Source organism: Wasmannia auropunctata, unplaced genomic scaffold, assembly GCF_000956235.1.
Source record: "Wasmannia auropunctata unplaced genomic scaffold, wasmannia.A_1.0 LD336088.1, whole genome shotgun sequence".
Lineage (NCBI taxonomy): Eukaryota > Metazoa > Arthropoda > Insecta > Hymenoptera > Formicidae > Wasmannia > Wasmannia auropunctata.
The window spans coordinates 1,786,371-1,805,795 of NW_012026802.1; the positions used below are offsets into that span (position 1 = coordinate 1,786,371).

Below are 19,425 nucleotides of genomic sequence, written 5' to 3' on the forward strand. Positions count from 1 at the left end.
TCCCTCGTCGAAATATTTTAAAAAGAAGAAGCTTTACGATTCGAGCGCGCATTCTCCGCGCATTTCAACGGAATTCCATCCTGCATTTTGTGCTTTTGTCTTCGAAAACTGGAACCCCCGACGTAAATTTGGTACGTAAAAAATCATTCCACGGCAAATGCTTTCACCGGGTAATGCTTTCGCTGCAAATGCGGCTATTATTCTATATAAAACGCAGAATATTCGTGAACAAAGAGGGATAAATAATTTCGAGGCAAACTTCACATTTTTCTTGAAAGATATCGCGATATAGAGGTGCGGCTGGAAACGTATATTGCACCGGAAGGAAAGGAATAAATCTTCAGAGAGGGCCGAGCACACCAGAAAGCCGGCGCGCATCCTCGTATTACATTTCGTCTGATTGATTTATTCTCCGGTTTCGACGGGAATTGCGCCCGCAAATGGAGCGCTCAAAGATCGGTAGAGCCGCAGCCGTAAACAATAAACAAGCGTATCCTGAACAGAGGAAGGAAGGAGCGAGAGAAGGCGGAAATGGGAAAATTATCAAGTGTTCTCGAAATAGAAGAGAAAGATCGTTATCAAAAATAAAACCGTGTCTTAAAAAATTAAAAACTATAACGAGTCAAATAGGATGCGTTGTGGAAAGATTATCAAAAATAAAACCGTGTCTTAAAAAATTGAAAACTAACGATGTCAAATAGGATGCATTGTGGAAAGAAATCGATAAATTACAAGTACAATTCTTCCGATACAACTCTTTTAAAATAAATTTCACGAAATATGCTTATGTGTATCAGATATACACATGTTATTACGTTGAATAATGCATGACGACTCGTTTATTTATAGTGACGTATCTTATGTGAGAAGTATCCGTGATTTCGGACCACACCGCCGCATAGCATTACATTTTTCCCCGTATCAGTGGATATTTATGAGAACCGCGAAAACGAGAGCGCTTTATCCGCAGGAAATATGTGTAGCGCTCCCATCAACCGGGGCATCGTATGTCAAAGAGGCCTGGGGAATCTCTCCCGCGCTCGCTGAACGGAATTACCGTCATGCAGACGCGGTGTCCTCGAGGGGATTTTTCCATCTTTTCACATATCCGCGCGGCCGCGATACATCTTTTTTCGTACGCGGGTTCTAACTTCGGCGAAACGTAACCAGTCCCCCGCGCCGGCGAAATTATGCCACGTTCCCGGCCGGAATTCAGATTGAGGATGTACGTGACGCGCGTCCCCGGATTGGCCTTAATGGACACGGCAAGGGTTTACAGACGCGGAGTTTCGCAAAGAAACCGGAGTTGCGCTCCCGCTCTTTGCGGCCCCCTATCCTTCTCCCCCAGCTCTCTCTAACCATAGAATGCCTACATCTTCCTGAAACCCGGCACCCTGGACTCTGCGGAGCACCTCTAAAAGGGTCTCGCCCCTTTGTTTCCAGTTTGCGAAACGGCGGCGGCGACCGGATTCCCGCGGCGCTTTTCCACGACGTCGATCTTGTGCTAATATTTGACGGACCGAAAGACAAATTGTCACAGACGCGGGGGGAGGGGAGGAGGCGGAGTCGCAGTTTACGCGTAATTTGACAGAAAGAAAATCAAGATTACGCCGCGTGGACTGTAATGACTTCCGATTTCTCCGCCAGCACACTGCCAGCTGTAAAAAAGTAAAGACATCTTTGCGGCATGCAATCTAATAGAATTCTCTTCTATCTCACGTATAGCGTAACGATAATAATTGAAATATGTAATAAAGATTTGTTAAATTGACAATTCAATACGGATGTAACATTCGATATTGTAAAAATACCTTTTTACAATTTATTTTTATTTTCTCTAAATATATATTTTATATCTTTTATATCTTTATTATATCAAGTATCTCTTGTATCCTTTTTTTTAAGCCGGCAGCCAGCACGTATATTTCTCGTGGAGAAAGAGAGACGCTCGCGTATCACGCAAAAAATTGCGAGTCATTAATTTTAGCGACGTTTCAGCGACCGCGTCGTCGGTAATACGATCACGGCGATATAAGGTCGATCCGTCGTCGAGAGATTAAACGGCTACGGCAAGCCCCGGCCTGTCGTGAACAGGATGCTCCGCAAACTGTGTGACACGTAGGCATCGCGATCCGTAAAAGTCAAAGGTGCCCGCCCCGGCACGTGCCAACCGACGGCGCCGACAGTCGGTGGTGGACTATCGATGCTACTGGGAAAGACCAAGTGAACGGACGTAGAGATAATTCCCGGAGAGATGATTCTCTCGTCGCGAATTATCGTTAGTAATGCATGCGGCGGCAACAATATCGATGGAAAAATGCATGGGAGCGCATAAGGTTTACGCAAAAGGTACGCGAAAAATTCGCTTGGAATCACGAAAGGTCATTAGATAATTGGGTCGTTGTACAAGCCGGTTAAACGTTTGCGCACGCGGAGTCGCGGACTCGAAAAAAAAAAACCCCCCGAATCACATTTATCGATTTGTCAGACGAATTTATCGAATAAGCGCGCCACACCGCGCACCGATCATTATTTCACGTGAATCTCTTCGAAAATTCGAACGGATTGCTCTGCTTTACGTGCGAGTGCCCCACATTTCCTCGTTAGAGCACTATACTCACTTTTCTTGATATCCTAAATTGACGGGAACATCATTAATTACGGCCTCCGCCGAGATTCGACTCGTTAATACGAGCAATAAAACACTACGCGAAGCTACTCCATAAAACAAATGAATTTCTAGCCCTCCTTTCCTCCCCTCCCCCCTCTCCCGTCGACTGCTCGGTCACCTATTCATTTTAATTCGAGTGTGACATCTCGTGTCATATGGCGATCGTTGACGGGGTGGAATGAAGCCGGGAAAGGGAGAGGGGAAAAAAAAGAGCTCGACGTTTTGTACACTGCGCGAAATAATGGCGCGGGCTGCTGCGGTTTGTTCCGCCACTCGAGACGCGCGCAAAAATGGTCGATATTGTGTACGAATGCACACAATATACGCGTTGTCATATTACAGCATCGCGCGCGTCATCGCAGACAACGTCGTTCTCCCCCGGATCCCATAACGCCGGCTACAGTCGATCACAAAAGTGGATAACGTTATCGTCGTTATCTTATCGGGAGAAAAATGTCACGTTATCGCACGGGAGCGGCGCAACATTTCAGTAAATTTCAGTAGCATCAGAGTACAATAGATGTATACCCGTATTGATCACATTTATTGTAATAATAAATAAATGATAAGTAAATTATAAAAATATATAATACGCTAGAAAATACAAAACAATTTATTATTTTAATCAGAACAAATAGTTACATTTAAAGAGCGTCATATTTTAAATAGTCGTATTTATAAATATTATTTGTAAAAATTTTAGAGAGAGGAACAGGAAACATATTTTTAACGTAAATAGAAAATCACAAATCTAAAAAAGTAAAGAGCAGAGTGAGAGAGAGACGCGTGTTATTTAAGCTTGGAGAGTTACTTATCGTCTCGTATCATAATAAAATGAAAAATCTCTCTCGTGTTAAAGGGAATTTAAATTGTCTGATGCTGGTGCAGCAAACGCGCGTGGATCCGCTCTATCGTGAAACACGTCGAATTTTCTTCAACAACAGGGCGCGATATAAACGCCAGCGGCGGAAGAGAAGAAGAGAGAAAGAAAGTACGATGGAAAGAGAGAGAGAGAGAGAGAGAGAGAGAGAGAGAGAGAAAAGGGGAGGGAGAAATCCGCTCGGGACGAAACGCCGGGATTGTCGGATCTGTTTTTGCAGGCAACCTGGTTCGGACAGGTTTTTAATTTATTTCCCTTGGGATCGCGCGCGGAGAGTACGAATTATTATTCTTGGCGCGGCGGAAACGGGGACGGTCCGAGCACTCTCTTCCACCCCTGTCCCTTCAGCCTCGTCGATGCGTATGCACCTTTTGCATATCGCCGCGAGTGCCCTCGCTAATGGTTCACATGTTACGTTACTTGAGCCTTCGAGCAATTTTTCGGTCATATATATGCGACACGCGAATCTCGCTATTACATTTATTGCATTAAGTGTAAAGGTTCTAATTGTAAGCACCATTGTACTTACAATTAGTAACTTTGTATTCAATTTCATCATAATTTCAATTCCTCCCTTTGCACCTAATTGACGTAATAAAGAAGACTTTTCTCATTGCTGCACGTATAAAATATAATTTATACATTTCACTTTGTTTTTATATATAGATATACAGAAGATAGAAATTACATGATATTTAATACGCGAAAATACATCCTCCGGGGTCAATTATCGTACTATCGATTTACGCTAAATTACGTTAAGTCGAGTCGCATTGCCCTCCGCTATCTGAAAACGGCTCTGCAGATAACCCGCGTTCTGCGCATCCCCCGAATACGTGCAAACGCATTCGAAAACTCGAGCGATGCGGACTCTCGTTCTTCACACGCGCGCCGAGGGGATTCACTCTCTATTTCTCCCGACACTCCCGACAGTCGTCCGAACGACGGTCCCGATATCCCAGGACTCTATCTCGCGCTATCGATTGCCGCAGGCATCGCCGTCGTCGTTGCCGCGTCGCGTCGCGTCGCGTCGCGTTCTATTCGCCTCTCTCCCTACATCCATGCCCCGCGATACGAGGTGCATTTTCCATCGTCGTTTTTTTGCAACCTCCTCGCCCGATACATCTGTCGGACCGACTCGGTGCAACAAGTATGTCATTGTCCCGCATAACTGTCATAAGCCGCGGGCAGAGGATCCCTCGACCGGACTTCGGCGGCGACCTTGTGCCTCGAGCGATTGGAATTTCGCTCGGATTCTCCAGGATCTTCCCTTTTCATTACGCGTTATGACATTTGGATTTATTCATTACGACGTTTGTCTTATTCAATAAGACTGGCGCCAGAAAACAATGAGTCTAATGATTATATATATATATGTGTGTACCTAAAAGGGTGAATTTCTTCCAAATATTTCCTTTTAATATTGTATATTAAAAGGAAATATTCGGTATTTAATCATTCGGTATTTAATCATTGATATTTCAATGTATTGTACAGTTTTGGACAGATCGATTGCGGCACTTTTTTTTATCGGTTTCTAGTATATATTTAATATATATAATATATATTTTATAGGTAATTAATATTTTGCAAACGCGAACCATGCTGTACTATCTTTAGTCTAGAGATAGTATAACACTATAATCGTGGTTCGCAATTGCAAAATATTAATGCGTTTTGAAAAAAAAATGTCGCCACCGATCTGTCCACGACTATACATAATGGTAATTTTTATTATTAATTTTTCAAAGTATTGTATGTATGTACGTATGCTAATTTTTATTATAAATTTCCTGTGTTGTCGAGAGGAAACGTTTATTGCATATCGCGCCAGCATAAAAATGTTTTCAAAAGTTGGCTTTGTCAACGATATTCCTTTCTCTCTTTATTCTGAAACCGATGTCCTCTTAATGCCTTAAACAAACATCAAAATATCGCGGTACGCGACTAACGCGACTGCGGTCGCTGGCACGGGGCACGAGCGCCAAGGGCGGAGGACGGAAGTGAGGCCGGGTCGGACCTATAAAAGCAGCTGGAAAAAGACACGCCGAGAGGGCTTCAGCCGAGAGGGCTTTTTCATCCTGTCTCCAACCTCTCCATTGCTTTTTTCTTTTCGCTATCCGCGCTGAGAACCGTGCGACAAAGGCCGCTGGCGTTAATACCGCGGCATTACGAATCACCATTGTTTAATAACCCTTTGTGCTCGGAATTATTTATATGAAATTTGTAAAGCGAATGAGCGAGGTCCCGTTTCGAAACAAAATTGCAAAAACTCTCACGTTTTAATTGACCTCTTATCGAATTTACATCTTTCTCCCCCCGAGTTGGATGCTCCTCGTTATCTTTTAATTCGTGCTACCTTTTACTCGTGCGCGACTAAATTTTACGTCAGTGCCGTATTATTTGTAATATTTTGTCAGTTTTTATTTAATCTTATATGCAAAACTAGACTTCTCTTCGACCCTGTCGGTTGTACACGCTGCACTTACCCCGCTCCAGCCATAGGGGAGGAAGCCGCTATGCTCGGACCAATTGTTGGAATCCACGTAAAACATGCCCGCCGCCATGACGAAGACCCAGACGGCGAGATTGATGGCGTTCAGCACGTTGTTGAACACCAGCGACTTCTTCACCCCTGCCGCCATTAGCAGCATCATGAGTATCGTGATGACGAACGCGATAAAATCTGGCGGCCGTCCTGAAACAAACGTGATTCGAAATCTCAGTGAAAATTCATCAAGAATGCATGATCGTCTTGTATGTAAACGGTGAACATGTTAGTCGGGGAATACGAGAATATCTGGCGACCATCTTAGAAACAGCCGTGACTCGGAAATCGGCCAAGATTCATCGGAAATGCAGAATCGTCCTACATAAACGGCGAATCCGTGGATAGGAAAGAACACAATTTGCAGGTGAAACGAGACGATTAGCTTAAAAATGCTATTGTTCTTAAATAAAATATCTTCCGTTTTCATTAACAAAGTTTAATTGCTAATTTACCCCAATTCTTATAGGGGCTAAAATAGGAAAACTGAAAAACGTTGGCTGTGTGAACGTAACATATATTTCACGTCAATAACAGACGTCGAACATGCCAATTACAAACCGACGAACATGCATTCCGTAACAAATCGACGGAAATATAACATCTAGGCAATAATCAGAATTATTCAAATCATTATCGAGCTACCCAGTATAGAGGCTACATAAACATATAGAGTACATGAATTTCTTGATGCGGCCAAATATTTCGCGATAAATGTGCTTTAAATAAAAGAAAAAGATAAAAAAATCACTGCGAATAAATGTAATCGTAAGATCAACAAGCCAGTTACTTTAATAATTCATGAACAATACATATTGACTCCAATTCACAATTATTGTTAATTTTCGCGGTGTATTATTTTAGTTATTAAGCGATTAAAAAAGATTCAGTACAGTCAAAACTATCTATAAAAAAATACATTATAAAAAAATCTCGCGATTGAAAAAAATTCAGTATAGTCAAAACTATCTATAAAAAATATAGTTGAAAAAAATCTCGCTTTTTTTATTGGCTTGACATATTAAATTATTTATTAACTGAACATCTACACTGTTAAATCTAATGTCAAATTTAACCTTACTTAGGTCGCCATTGCTCCTACTAAATAAATAATTATTTTGAACTAACTTTAAAGCAATGGAATTTAACCCAAATTTGGATTAAATTTAAACTGTTAAATTATTTAACTCCATTGTTTTAATTAGAAATAACTAAATTTAACACTATTATAGATTTAACAGTGTATATTTTGCTTGTCTTTGAATGGAACATTAAAGGATCTAATGGATCTAATGAATCATTAGGCTTGGCCTTATTCAAAATTTTATTTATCATGCTAATTAAGTTCGCATTAGATCTTTTCTTTTACTATCACCACTTCCGCTCTTTAACGCGCGGACAAGAATCCCGAGGCCAACAGGACTGAATTAACGGATCGTTAATTCTATCGACATTTCGTTGCGGGGAGACACGTGTGAGCGGAGAAACTTTCAACCGGGAACCAGCTAATGGCATCGACGAGCAATCGTTACGATATGTTTCAAACGGCAAAAACCGTTGTATTCCCTAACGACGGAAAAAGGTACCTAAATGCCCGGGATTCTTTACTCGTCAAATTACTCTCGGATCTCCACCCCTGCGCTTCGTCCGAGCACGACATTCCCGTGACAGCCTTAAACGCGGGAAGAAACCCCAGGCGGAAATTCTTCAGCGAGCGAACAACCGACCGTAATTCATGCGGTCGGAGATAATCGGGCGATTCTCTCGAGAGGAAAAAGCCAGACGACTTTTTTTTCTTTTTCCAGAAGCACGCGCGCGAAAAGCCGCTCGCCGCTTTCATTCAAGCATTTATTCATAGTTGGAGTCGCGGAAAAACTTAACTCCGTCGGAAAAAGAATCGAAAAAGAAAGAAAGCGGCGTGAGTTAGAAATAAATTCTGCGAAACGAATGAATTCTCGGTATATTCGGGGGGTATAGAATAAATTTCCGCCAACTTGTATCGGCGGCCTCTATCTCTACCTTTTGCGGGACAAAAAGCGGCCACGTTACAGCGGTGGTCAACCGTATTTCCGGTTCACCACAGGACGGTTTCACCACAGTTACTTAAATCGCGCCAGAAGAAGTAACTCCTGCATCGCGATGAATAAAGATTGCCGCATTATTTAAAACGCAAGAAAACAATCTGCTCGCGGGAGATTTTCTTGAGAGAGAAAGATACTCAAGCGAGATTGCTGATTAATTTGTCCCGACACCGCCGCGGCAGCTTCCAAAGCCCCTCTTCTTCATCGGGTCGCGCGAGGCAAAATAAATCCGCGTTATCGCGTGGCAGCCGGCGCTATTTCTTTTCTACGTTCGGCCGACGAGAAAAGAATCGGATGCGTTCGCATACCGCGACCTCGATTCGCCAGTTCTGCCGCCGATTCATTTCCTTTGCATCGTTTCGATGCATCGGTGCTATACGCGTGTGCAAACGAAAGGGGCAATTTTCGGCCGAATCAAACGGTTTTGATCGCTCAAGCGATCCGCTCGATCTCGTACGTCGGCATACGCGCGCATATGTACGCAAATAGGTCTACAATCGTCGAGCGATGTGCAAAATGCATTGCCGGTTGAAAGACCGTGATCAAACACACGAACAGGTACGGGGGAGGTAAACGTAAATACAGATGTTAACGACAAACACTCGGCGAATTTCGCGGTGTAAATACGAAATAATCGAAACGCTAATCCTCTTTAGAATATAGCGCGATATCGATTCCAAAATATTTAAGCGTTAATTATTATTGCGAATAATGTTATATATCTTGAAAAACGACAAAAATATGTTAAGTAAATATCTATCTGTCCGCTAATTGTTAAATGTGTCAGATGCGTCCCTGAGCGCACAGAAGTGAAAGCTCGCGAATGTGGCCAACTTTAATTACTTATTATAATATTTAAAAAATTATTACAACTCTCGACGTTCATTCAAGTGTAATTACTCTCACTCTCGATTTTCGTCGCCTCTCATTAAATCCTTTTGAATGACGTTCTGCGTGAAAAGATTTAAATGCACGACTGTAGGCGGGATGAGCTTTGAAAGTCCAACATCTACGATCTAAAAAGAGAGGAATCTTTTGCAGCGGGATTTCGAAGCTTAGGGAAAGTTGCTCATTACGAAGCGAGTCAATCCGAGTATCGCGATCCGATGCAATTGTGCTCGACGTGGAAACCTCGGTAGAGAAGACGCGCGAGTAGTATTTAATTCCATGGATCAGACATGACTCGGTAACGAAGAAACTTCCGTGTCTGCATCAGCTCCGCTGCAGAAACGAGGGTGCGAAGGTGAGGTAAGAATGCGCAATCCGCGCGCGAGGAATGAGGAATGCCGATCACGAACGCAAATGACGATATAGAGGGGGAGGGGGGGGGGTGGAATCGCGGAATTTATCTCCACGAAATGGAGTGCCATGCCTGCACGTCGGTCCTCGATATCGAGCGGCCTCGCGGTCGCGGCGCGTTGCGTCCGCCAGACACAACAGTCGATAACGGCGCGGATAAGACGGGGATACGTTGCGTCGTCAGACGATGGGGGCTTGTTTTTCATTCTTTCACGGGCAGGGGATTGTCCTTCGAGAAAAATATTTTTCCGCGTGTCTGCCTTGAATCTCGATACCGCCCTGTTGATTTTCCCGTCTCGCGAGTTGCAATTAATAATCGAGAAATGTTGAATTGCAAACACGAGTATCACTCTCGATACCTCTCAAACGCTTCCTGCAAACGGTCGGCGTAAGCGTTAAAGCATCAGTGTGTGCCTCAGTAACTGTGACACTCTTCGCATAAGCACGACCGCATTATTGGATAAGTTCAATGATACCGTTATCTACAACGACGCCGTCGGGCATAAGCCGCGTTGAAACTAGAGTCCTGATTAAGTATTCCCCTTAACTGCCAGTTAACGATCGCGAGAACAGCGTCGGGAATAATTTTACGAGGCACCGTCGTGTGCAAGCCGTATCTCTTGCTCTGCGAGAGGCTCTCGCTTCTTCTCGCACAAACTTTATTCTCGAAAGGATACGTATAATACCTATCGGAACAAAGAAAGAGGGTAAAAAACAAAGTGAATCGATCATTACAGAAAGAACACGTGTGTGTCGACTGGTAAATTATCCATTCCTTTTCGCAAAAATATACGCTGTATAATGTTACAATAATACTAACCTTTAAAAACAATTTTTTTTGCTTAAAATTTAAATTAATATCTGGACGTTTATTTAAGATTTGTTAATTCAGTTGCACACTCAGGGAAATGTTTCGCTGTTTCAGCTAGGATTCTAAATATTACACTTAAATTATATCGCTGTTTTTTTGTATCTGCTAAAAAATTGTCTGTCATACGTAGAATTTATAGCAGCAATATTCTAAGAATATATACAAGAAAACATTGATCTCATAACTAAATATGATTGGAGTCTGGACTGATTAAATGTCATAGAAGAACCTTCTTGCTAAATTTAACAAATAGTTCAGATATAATTTCTGTCTCTGTTATCTATATTGATCAAACACAAAACATATATGATATCGCAGTGCTTACTAATCACTTATCCGTTTTAGCTAATTTTTCGTACCTAAATAATTCTCACTATATTGCAAGATTACTTTTTTCAGTGTATTTTCGCATCGAAGTAACAATCGCTGGCATATCGCACAATTAAAAGATCGAGACGTTATCTTGTTAATCTAGCAAATAACACGGACGTTCGAGGAACGATCACAAGGATCGGACTCTCGTCTCGAAAGGCGACATCGCGACGGCAAACGGGCTACGAAAACACGAAGATGACACGGCCGGGGAAACGGAAAAGGGTTGGCTGCGGCGTCCAGGTGGACAGGTTAAAGAGCGTCGGAGCGTGCGGTTCGCGAACCGGTTCGGATCGATGAGGTCCACAGGTGCCAGACCTAGTCTCATCCGCGCAAGCGCCCCTCTCGCACCCTCTCATGCTTTTGTCCTCCCTCCGCCGCACGCCGCCGCCCGGCGCCTTCCAACCCCCTCAGGCTCTCCTCCACCACAACTCTGTCGTTTTAACCCCTCTTCCTCCTCCCGTTCGCCCGACGTTTCTCCAGATCCGTCCTCTACGCCACCCTAGCTGTCGCCCTCCCTCCCTCCTCTCCCGGTTTCCCCCAACATGCATACCGACCGCAAAACGCGTGTCGGCCGAGATATCCGCGTAAGTTACGCACAGAACGTGCGAACTAACGAATTACACGTGCCCGATAAACACCCGGCACGCAAGGTGATTACCGGCGGATTAGAGTTGCGCAGGATTGACGAAATCACGAGGATTATAGGAGATTTGGAGGATGAACTTCGGCGGGGAAATGTTTGAATCCGATGTTTCCGAAACTTGTTACGATGGCCGTACCTGATGAAGGAACGAAAGGATTTTCGGAGACCTTAAACCCTATCGGGTTAACGCCAATGGATCCGGAAAAAAAATCCTGATACCTAGAGAAGGTTTATAGAAGATTAGGAGAAACCCTTCGGAGCCCTCACTTCTTGCCTCCCCCCCCCCCGGATTTTCACGTTTATATTTGGATAATCGAACCGACGAACTCCGGAGCGGTGCGCAAATTCGCCGTGTTATTTCAACCGAGTCGCGAATTACGTCGTTTCTCTCGGTGTCGATTTCTCCGTATCGATATCATCGAATATATTTCACGGGGAACTTCCATCGTCCCGTAAATATTTTTCGAAATTAATCCGATCGGGTTTCTCGACGCCGCGTCGAATTCCGCGAACGAGCGCGACTCGATTCGGCTCGCGATGCGCTTGCGAGCGCGAACAATTATACGCGTTCTCTATGCGCGAACCCGTTACAGCTGGCCCGAGTTGCAAACTCATCTGCAAATTCCTGCACGACGCGCGAGAAAAAGTTAATTAAGGTTGACCGACTTTGCGGCTGGCCGCCGCCGTCGTCGTCGCCGTCGCTGCCGTCGCGGCGCATCCACTTTTCCTCCACTGGCGCAAGTGAAACTTTTCCCCGTTGCCGCGACACGCCTGTACAAAGAAGTTTGATAAAGGCGGCCAACCCCTTTGCACACCGAACCATTAATAATTTTAAGCTTCCGCGGAACATTACGTGGACGAAACGTTGGTCATTATATCGTCATTTTTTTTCCTAATATTCTCCAAAGTATCCTCGATATTAATATATTTTTACGACAATATTATTTTTCAATATTGATACTAAGGATATAGAGATCCAATTTATGAAGAGTCTATTGACTTTTTCCCCCGAGCAGTTCGAACGTTTTGAAAATTTTATATCCAAAGGTAATATTATTTCTCGAACTGAACAGATATTTCCGCAAGTTTACGAATGACTCTCTCTCTCTCTCTCTGCATGCGTGGGAAGGCATGCGTGCGCGGGTATACACAACTTAATCGAGTGTACTCAATTGCACTTCCATGCGTCTGGCGCACATCAAATTCCGAAAGAGCATATTCTCCCCTTGGGACGAAAGCACCGGCGGAATTTACGAACGGTGTCAGACGTTAACATTTTTCGCGTGTCGCGTGTATTAAAAAGACGAAGAGCGCGCGGCTCGCGTTATTCTTATGAGTTTCTGAAATGTGAATGAAATTTATAGGGGACGTGCGGCATTCTCATAATGCAAACGTGCGTTAATACCGTTAAAAGTTCATTCTTACGTGGAGCACTTTTGATTGTATGGGAAATATGTCGGGGGGAGGGGAGGGGGGGAGAGGGAGGAGAAAGAAAAAAGTGCAATATCGTGGAGAGCCGCGTTTAATTAAATTCTTCCTTTTTCTAGAACCCGCCGGACGGACGGCGGGTTAATTAATATGGCATTAATATGGCAATAATATAATCCGCCACGAGTATCTGTAATTTAATAATTCTTTTTTTTCATTCAACGTTGCTTTCATTAGCCGAGAGACTACTCGCGTAAGTTTCAGGGGTTACTACTGATTGTCACGTGCAACGTGTTGCACGAAAGAGCGTCTTAACGTGGGCAATATTTATTAACTCGGCGTTTAATACTATTCTATTAATACACCGATCGCGAGTGTAATGGAAACCGATGACGTCTAACGTTTAATTGATATTTATTAATCGCGAGAAACGGGAAAACGGCGAAACATTCATTTCATTCGCATTTTAATGGATCTGCCGTGCGGGCAATTAATTAGACTCAATAACACTGAATTCATATTAATTATTATTGAGCTCCGGCGAGGGATATATTATGTTTTTAATTACACGGGTTAACAAGTTGTTGCCGCACGGCCGAATACGGACTGAATACAAACTGAATACGGGCGGCGCGCACGCGATAAAATTTACAGTTTTGCACAACAGTTCGTCACGGCTTACCGCGTGGTCGAAATAATGGGTGTATCGATTTACGGCGGTGATAAAATCGATAGAAATAGATATATACGCACGATTCCGTCTCGAGACTATAGAAAAACCGGCGCGGGAATATCCCCCGTGAATTACTCGTAAAATTGACTAACGGATAAGAGACTGATTCAAGCAGAAAACGTCGTAACACGAGAAATCACTCACGTCGCTCTTGAATTCGCCTCGGACGAGAGGAACGTCAGGCTATACTTTCTTTAACAATGCCGTGGAAAAAGATTCAAACGTCAAGAAATTCCGAGGGAATTGGAGCGCGCGGAGAATTAGATGGCCTCTGGGAACGGACGGAAGGGAAATCTTTTGTAACATTAGTCTTACCGCAACGGTTACTCTTGCTTCGCGTTTGAACGGAAATAGTTTCCCCAAAAAAATGTTAGCAAGCGCCAAACATGTAAGATGCAACTTTTGTCGGATATAATATAACGGCCGCAGCATCCCTGATGAAATTTTTTCTTAGAATAATTCTTCACAAATTTTTCAGAATTTTTATAATTTTCTTTATAATTTTATAGTTTTTTAGAAAATTCCTCAGATCTTTTATACGAATTGATACATTTTTCAGAAATATTGAGAAAATCCATACATTTTCTTAGAATTCTTCATGTATATGTGAATTTTAAAATATTGTAAGACTTTTCTAAGATTTCTTATTCCATATAATTTCTAAAGAAGAGCTGAAGGTATTTTTCCAGAAACCTTCATAAATTTAAAATATGACAAATTCTTAAAAATATAAAATATTAGGTATAAGAAAGGGAGAGAATTTTTTTTCTTTTAGAATATACACGTATATCATGAAACAATGACGTAAATTCTCTTTTTCTTTCCTTACAGAACAAAAGAATATTATTCTAATTATCATATTGCATTCAAAAAATTTTTTCGTCATCAGATGTAAAAACTTTCCAATTATACATCCTATTGTATCTCCGTAACCCGTTTATTCGACCAGCAGCGTCATAACTAAAATTCGCGGCGTTTTTCCGATATGTTCTCCTCAAACATCGACGTCCGCATTAGAGAATATTGGCTTAATGTCGCTACCAAGCGTTGCTGAATGCGAAATATTCATAAAACGGACATATGACGTGAATTAGCTGGTCTGCAATTTGCACTCGTATGCGCGATCGATCCGTTTCGCCTGTGGCTACGCGTGTCATAAATTAATGGACAAGTCCTTCCCTTTCGAAGCGTGTCTCGGAACTCTCGACCTTAATCTTATTAATAGGATCTTCGATCCTTTTTTAATCAGATCAAATTTGCGCGAGATTAGTTTAAGTACACAATGAAATAACGTTATTGCTCGCTGGAATATCCAGACTTTTATTTTCGTGATTCGATTATCAACGAAATTTAGTATTAAAAATCTGCGAGAGACTCGCTTCCGTCTAAATTTTCCGTAAGAAGAGAACTCGTGCTTCCGAGTTTACTAAAAAAATCTGTCGTTAAAATTAAGGTCGGGCACCCGAGCCGGAACGCTTCGTACATAAACGTCGGTCAACAAGGAAAAACCGTGGCGTTCAGATTGTCGTCGCGCGCGCGGTCTCCCCTTTTTTTTTTGCACGTCGACGAAAAGCCTGTTCAGTAAATTAATTCGCTTTAGAAAATTGGATTGGACTCGGCTGAGCGTGACGATTTTTTTTTCGAGTTAACAATCCCAGTAACGTCGTGACGCCGCGCGCCGCGCCGTCGCGTCGTCCCGAAACGTGCGAGGTGTACGTATTTTGTTTGCCGAGCGGTCTTCCGCTCGTGCTATCGTCGCTAATTATCTGACGCGAGATCGGCGAGATTAATGGGGGAAATCCCACTTCTTCACTCGCCTTATTACGCGCAAAGAAGTCAGGGGATATAGACTTTAATCACTTGGGGGATCAGCTTGTGGCTTTCTTCGAGTATTAAAACTTGAATAACTTAAAAAATTAAGAATAATTAATCTCTTTGTCTTTAGCCGAAGAGATAAAAATTACTATTTTATTTTATATGATTAAGGCCTGATTACACCAACGTTATTTCGATTTTAAACGAGGCTTAAAACTCTGTCTTTCTTTAAAACCCTAAGATGGGGAGAGAGAAAAAGAGTTTTAAGCCTCGCTTAAAGTCAAAATAACGGTGCAATCGGGCATAACTGATTGAATATTTTATAAGTACATATATATTTTTATTTCTATTATAATGTAAATAATATGTATTCCTTTTTTCCCCTTTTCCCCTTTTCCCCTTTTCCTCCGACTCTTTTATCGATCGGAAACTACGTGAGGATTTCGCTGGCGAATTCCCCGAACATGAGTAACGCATATCGCTTGCGCGCGACGCATTTGCCAAGTCATCGATCGCTCCTGCCGTCACCTTATCGCGAAAAAACGCATAGAGAGCGTTCCGTAATCGAGCTGGAGAAACAAAGGACTCACGTCACTAAACTCTCGGCAAGAGAAAAAGCGGGAGTCCGCTCGTAAATTTCTACAACGTCGCTCCCGACGACGACGACGCCGGCGACTGTGACTCGTCGTTTCACGCTTTTACGAGCAGCTGGAAGGGAAACTTTAAGGCTCACTTACGCGCAAAGAAACGTCTAAGACCAAGGTAAACTCGTACAGAACGTTCCAAAAATTATATGTACGAATATTGTTACGTTTAATTAAGCGTACAGCAAAGGTACTAAATATACATATATATATAGATTGCCCAACAGAGACATTTTACGAAAATTTTCCAATTATAATATATATAAATTGCCGAACAGAAACATTTTATGAAAATATTCCCAGTATAATATTATACGAGTGTATAACAGATACGTGAAATGTTCGATAAAATATTTAAAAAATAAAACGCTAGTCTACCTTAATTTACTACGTTCTCATTTTTTCCCCCAACAAAATCTGCCAATTAAATTTGTTTGTCTTGCAGTAATCGATCGTTTGCTTGCGTGGGTGGGCGAGAAAGTATACGAAGTGAGTACTCACCGAGTATGGTGCCAACGCTGTTGGCTATCGCCCCGGAAATAGCACCGTTCGCCAACGCGTCCAGGCAGGCGCTAAGGGCGCACGCACACGCACTCGTACCTATAAGGTACTCCAGCACCATGTTCCATCCAATAATGAATGCTATTAATTCGCCTACTGTCACGTAACTGTACATATAAGCGCTGCCGGTTGTATGAGGCACTCGTACTCCAAACTCGGCGTAACACGCCCCTGTAATCACATCGAAAGAAAAAAAAGATATTCAGTCACGAGGAGCGAGAGCATGGTGCGGGCGCGGAAGGGAGGAAGTTCAGAAATGGCATCGACGTCACTAAACCCACGCGAGGGGTTAAACGCGGCATGGCGAATGTGAATGAAATGAAAGATCACGTATACAATCACGGCTTGGCGATAGAGAGGAAAGATCGAACGCATGGACGTAGGCGAATGTGTTTGTCGGGAGTTATTTTCTCACGAAAGAAAAACAACACGATTCGAAAATACGGCGATCAATTAAAGATTTCACGAATTCGCACAATTCGCGATAATTTTAACGTTCTGGATTCGTTTTTTTTTTTTTTTTTTTCGTTGCTATCCAAAGCGGATTACGCGCTTGCACGTTGCGGCGTGACGGAGTATTGCCCTCGCTACCATCGACGGTCATCATCGCTCCCGTAATCGACTGATTAAACCGGTTGAACCTTTTAACGTGGATTACGTCGCGGGTCAGATACCCCCGTGGCCACACGCAAAAAAAATAACTTAGCGTTATCAGCTAAATATCAGTAGCTAGTTCGAACTTTACTGTCATTGCTAAAAGTTAGTTATTAAAGATAAAATATATTTGTTGCGAGATACAATTTTATTAGCTAAAATAAAAGCGTACTTTAACAAGAGTATATCTATAAGAAAGTGGCATACGGAAAGAATGATTTTGCTGAAAAATTTAAAAGATTTGCTGGATATTATTCCTCAATATAATATATTTCTTAATATATTCAATATATTCCTCAATAGAATTAGCTAAACGTCATTTGATTCTAGCAGCAAATATTTTTTGGCTTGCGTCGCCTAAATTTTAACAACTGATAAATTTAGCTTTGGCAGTAACGATATGAGCTATCCCTATTTTAAAGACACACATTAGCTGCCACGGCTATATTTTAGCTGTATTGGCTATAATCCTTTCTCTACGTGCAACCGCGGCATGCAGGGTGAACGCCGTATAAATCCGCTTACATCTTTTCAGAAACGCCTGCAGAGACGAATGTTGTCTTTTCAGTTCAACGATATTAACGTACTGTTGCGCAATGCGAGATTCAATCTGCGAATTACTGCCCCCGCGCGCGCGCACACACACACACACACACACACGCGCGCGCGCGCAATTTCGCATCCCCGCGGAACGAACGACAACGTTACCTTTGACATCAATCACCGCGGCGCGCGCTCGCTATTCCGTTAGCCGGTCGACGCGGAGTCGCGACATAAGTCAGCAGGCGGCAAGGTTAAAGAATCTAGTCTCCATTGATGTTAAACCTCGACATTTATATGTCGCGCGATATTACAAAATGTGCCGTCAAGTCTAAGAAAAGAAAAGACGACGCGGAACTTCGCGGAAGCGAAAGTCTCTCGGTTCTACTTTCGCGGTTATCGAACGACGAGACGTGTAAAGACCACACACCACCTCGTGTATATACATCGAGAAATTCTATCTCCACGAACGTCTATTATCGTAGTTGAGCGAGAACATAAGAAAATAACATATAAAAATATATAAACAAAAGTAGGTAAAAATATGGCTAATAATTTACCGAGAAGGTAAAAGGCTTTTAACGCAGAAAAATGAAGAACTGTACGAGACCGTGTCGAACTGCCTTTAATTCGTGTATTCTGCTTCTGATTGAGGCAAGGCATTTTTTTCCCGCATATTCGCCTTCAACACCAATGACATCAACGGGATTATTGCAGTAGTAATATCAACGATGATTACTACACGTTACGTCCGCCGATGGCGCGCCACCGCGGCCATCTCCTATTAGCAACGCAACGAATTAATTAAACAACACGCCGCGACACGCCGTACCCTAGCTTTAAATCCGGCCATTAATACGCGCCGCGGCATCGATCTCTGAATACCCGGACTAATTACAGCTTTATCCCATTAGATCGATAATTACCGAGAGCGCGGCCGCGAGATAACGATCGAGACGCTTCGTTCTGGTGTATTTTCATTTTAATGTATCTGGTATCTTCTCGGTTGTACAGGATTACGGCAGAACAATAATGTTTACAAAAATTCATATATACCACTTTACATGTATCTTCGATTATAATATCAATTAGAAAAACAAAGGTATACGTAATGCAACTGCACACACGCAGAAAAAGGATTAGCCAATGAAGCTAAAATGTAGCTACGGCAGCTAAGATGTGTTGTTGAAATAGGGACAGCTAATGTCGTTGCGGCCGATGTTCAATTTATTAGTTATTAAAACGTAGATGCTACAGCAAAAAATATTTGCTGCTAATATCAAATGATATTTAGCCGAATCTACCTACTTTATCTTCGCAATAGAGTAATAATATTTGCAGTATATAACTTATATACTGCAAGACATAAATGCTAAATGCACTGTAGGTATGCATATGGCAGTGCAAAAACAATTACAAATCAAATTTTCACGCGTAGCTTAAAACTTAGTTCTGTGTGCTAAATGTGTGCATGATAAGACATTTAGGTACGCATGCCATCTTTTTAGCTGCCTGTACTAATATACGCTTTTAATTTCAGTTAATAAATTTTTTGTCACAGTGAATGTTTTTCATTTGTAATATAGCCAGAACTTAGCAATGACACTAACGCGATAGTGTAGCTCTTATAGCTAAGTTTGATTCAGCTATTGAAATTTAGCCACTATATATTACTAATTGTA

The 19,425-nt window shown here is 42.4% G+C and overlaps 1 protein-coding gene across 1 annotated transcript in view; it reads right to left on the reverse strand.

Moving 5' to 3' along the window:
• LOC105448236 (cationic amino acid transporter 2) overlaps window positions 1-19,425 on the reverse strand; it is a 71,598-nt gene that overhangs the window by 7,781 nt on the left and 44,392 nt on the right. The window contains exons 4-5 of the mRNA XM_011686699.1: window positions 16,490-16,720; window positions 6,041-6,249 (exon numbers count right to left, since the gene is read on the reverse strand). Coding sequence (XP_011685001.1) covers window positions 6,041-6,249; window positions 16,490-16,720 — 440 coding nt within the window. The remainder of the gene's footprint in view (window positions 1-6,040; window positions 6,250-16,489; window positions 16,721-19,425) is intronic.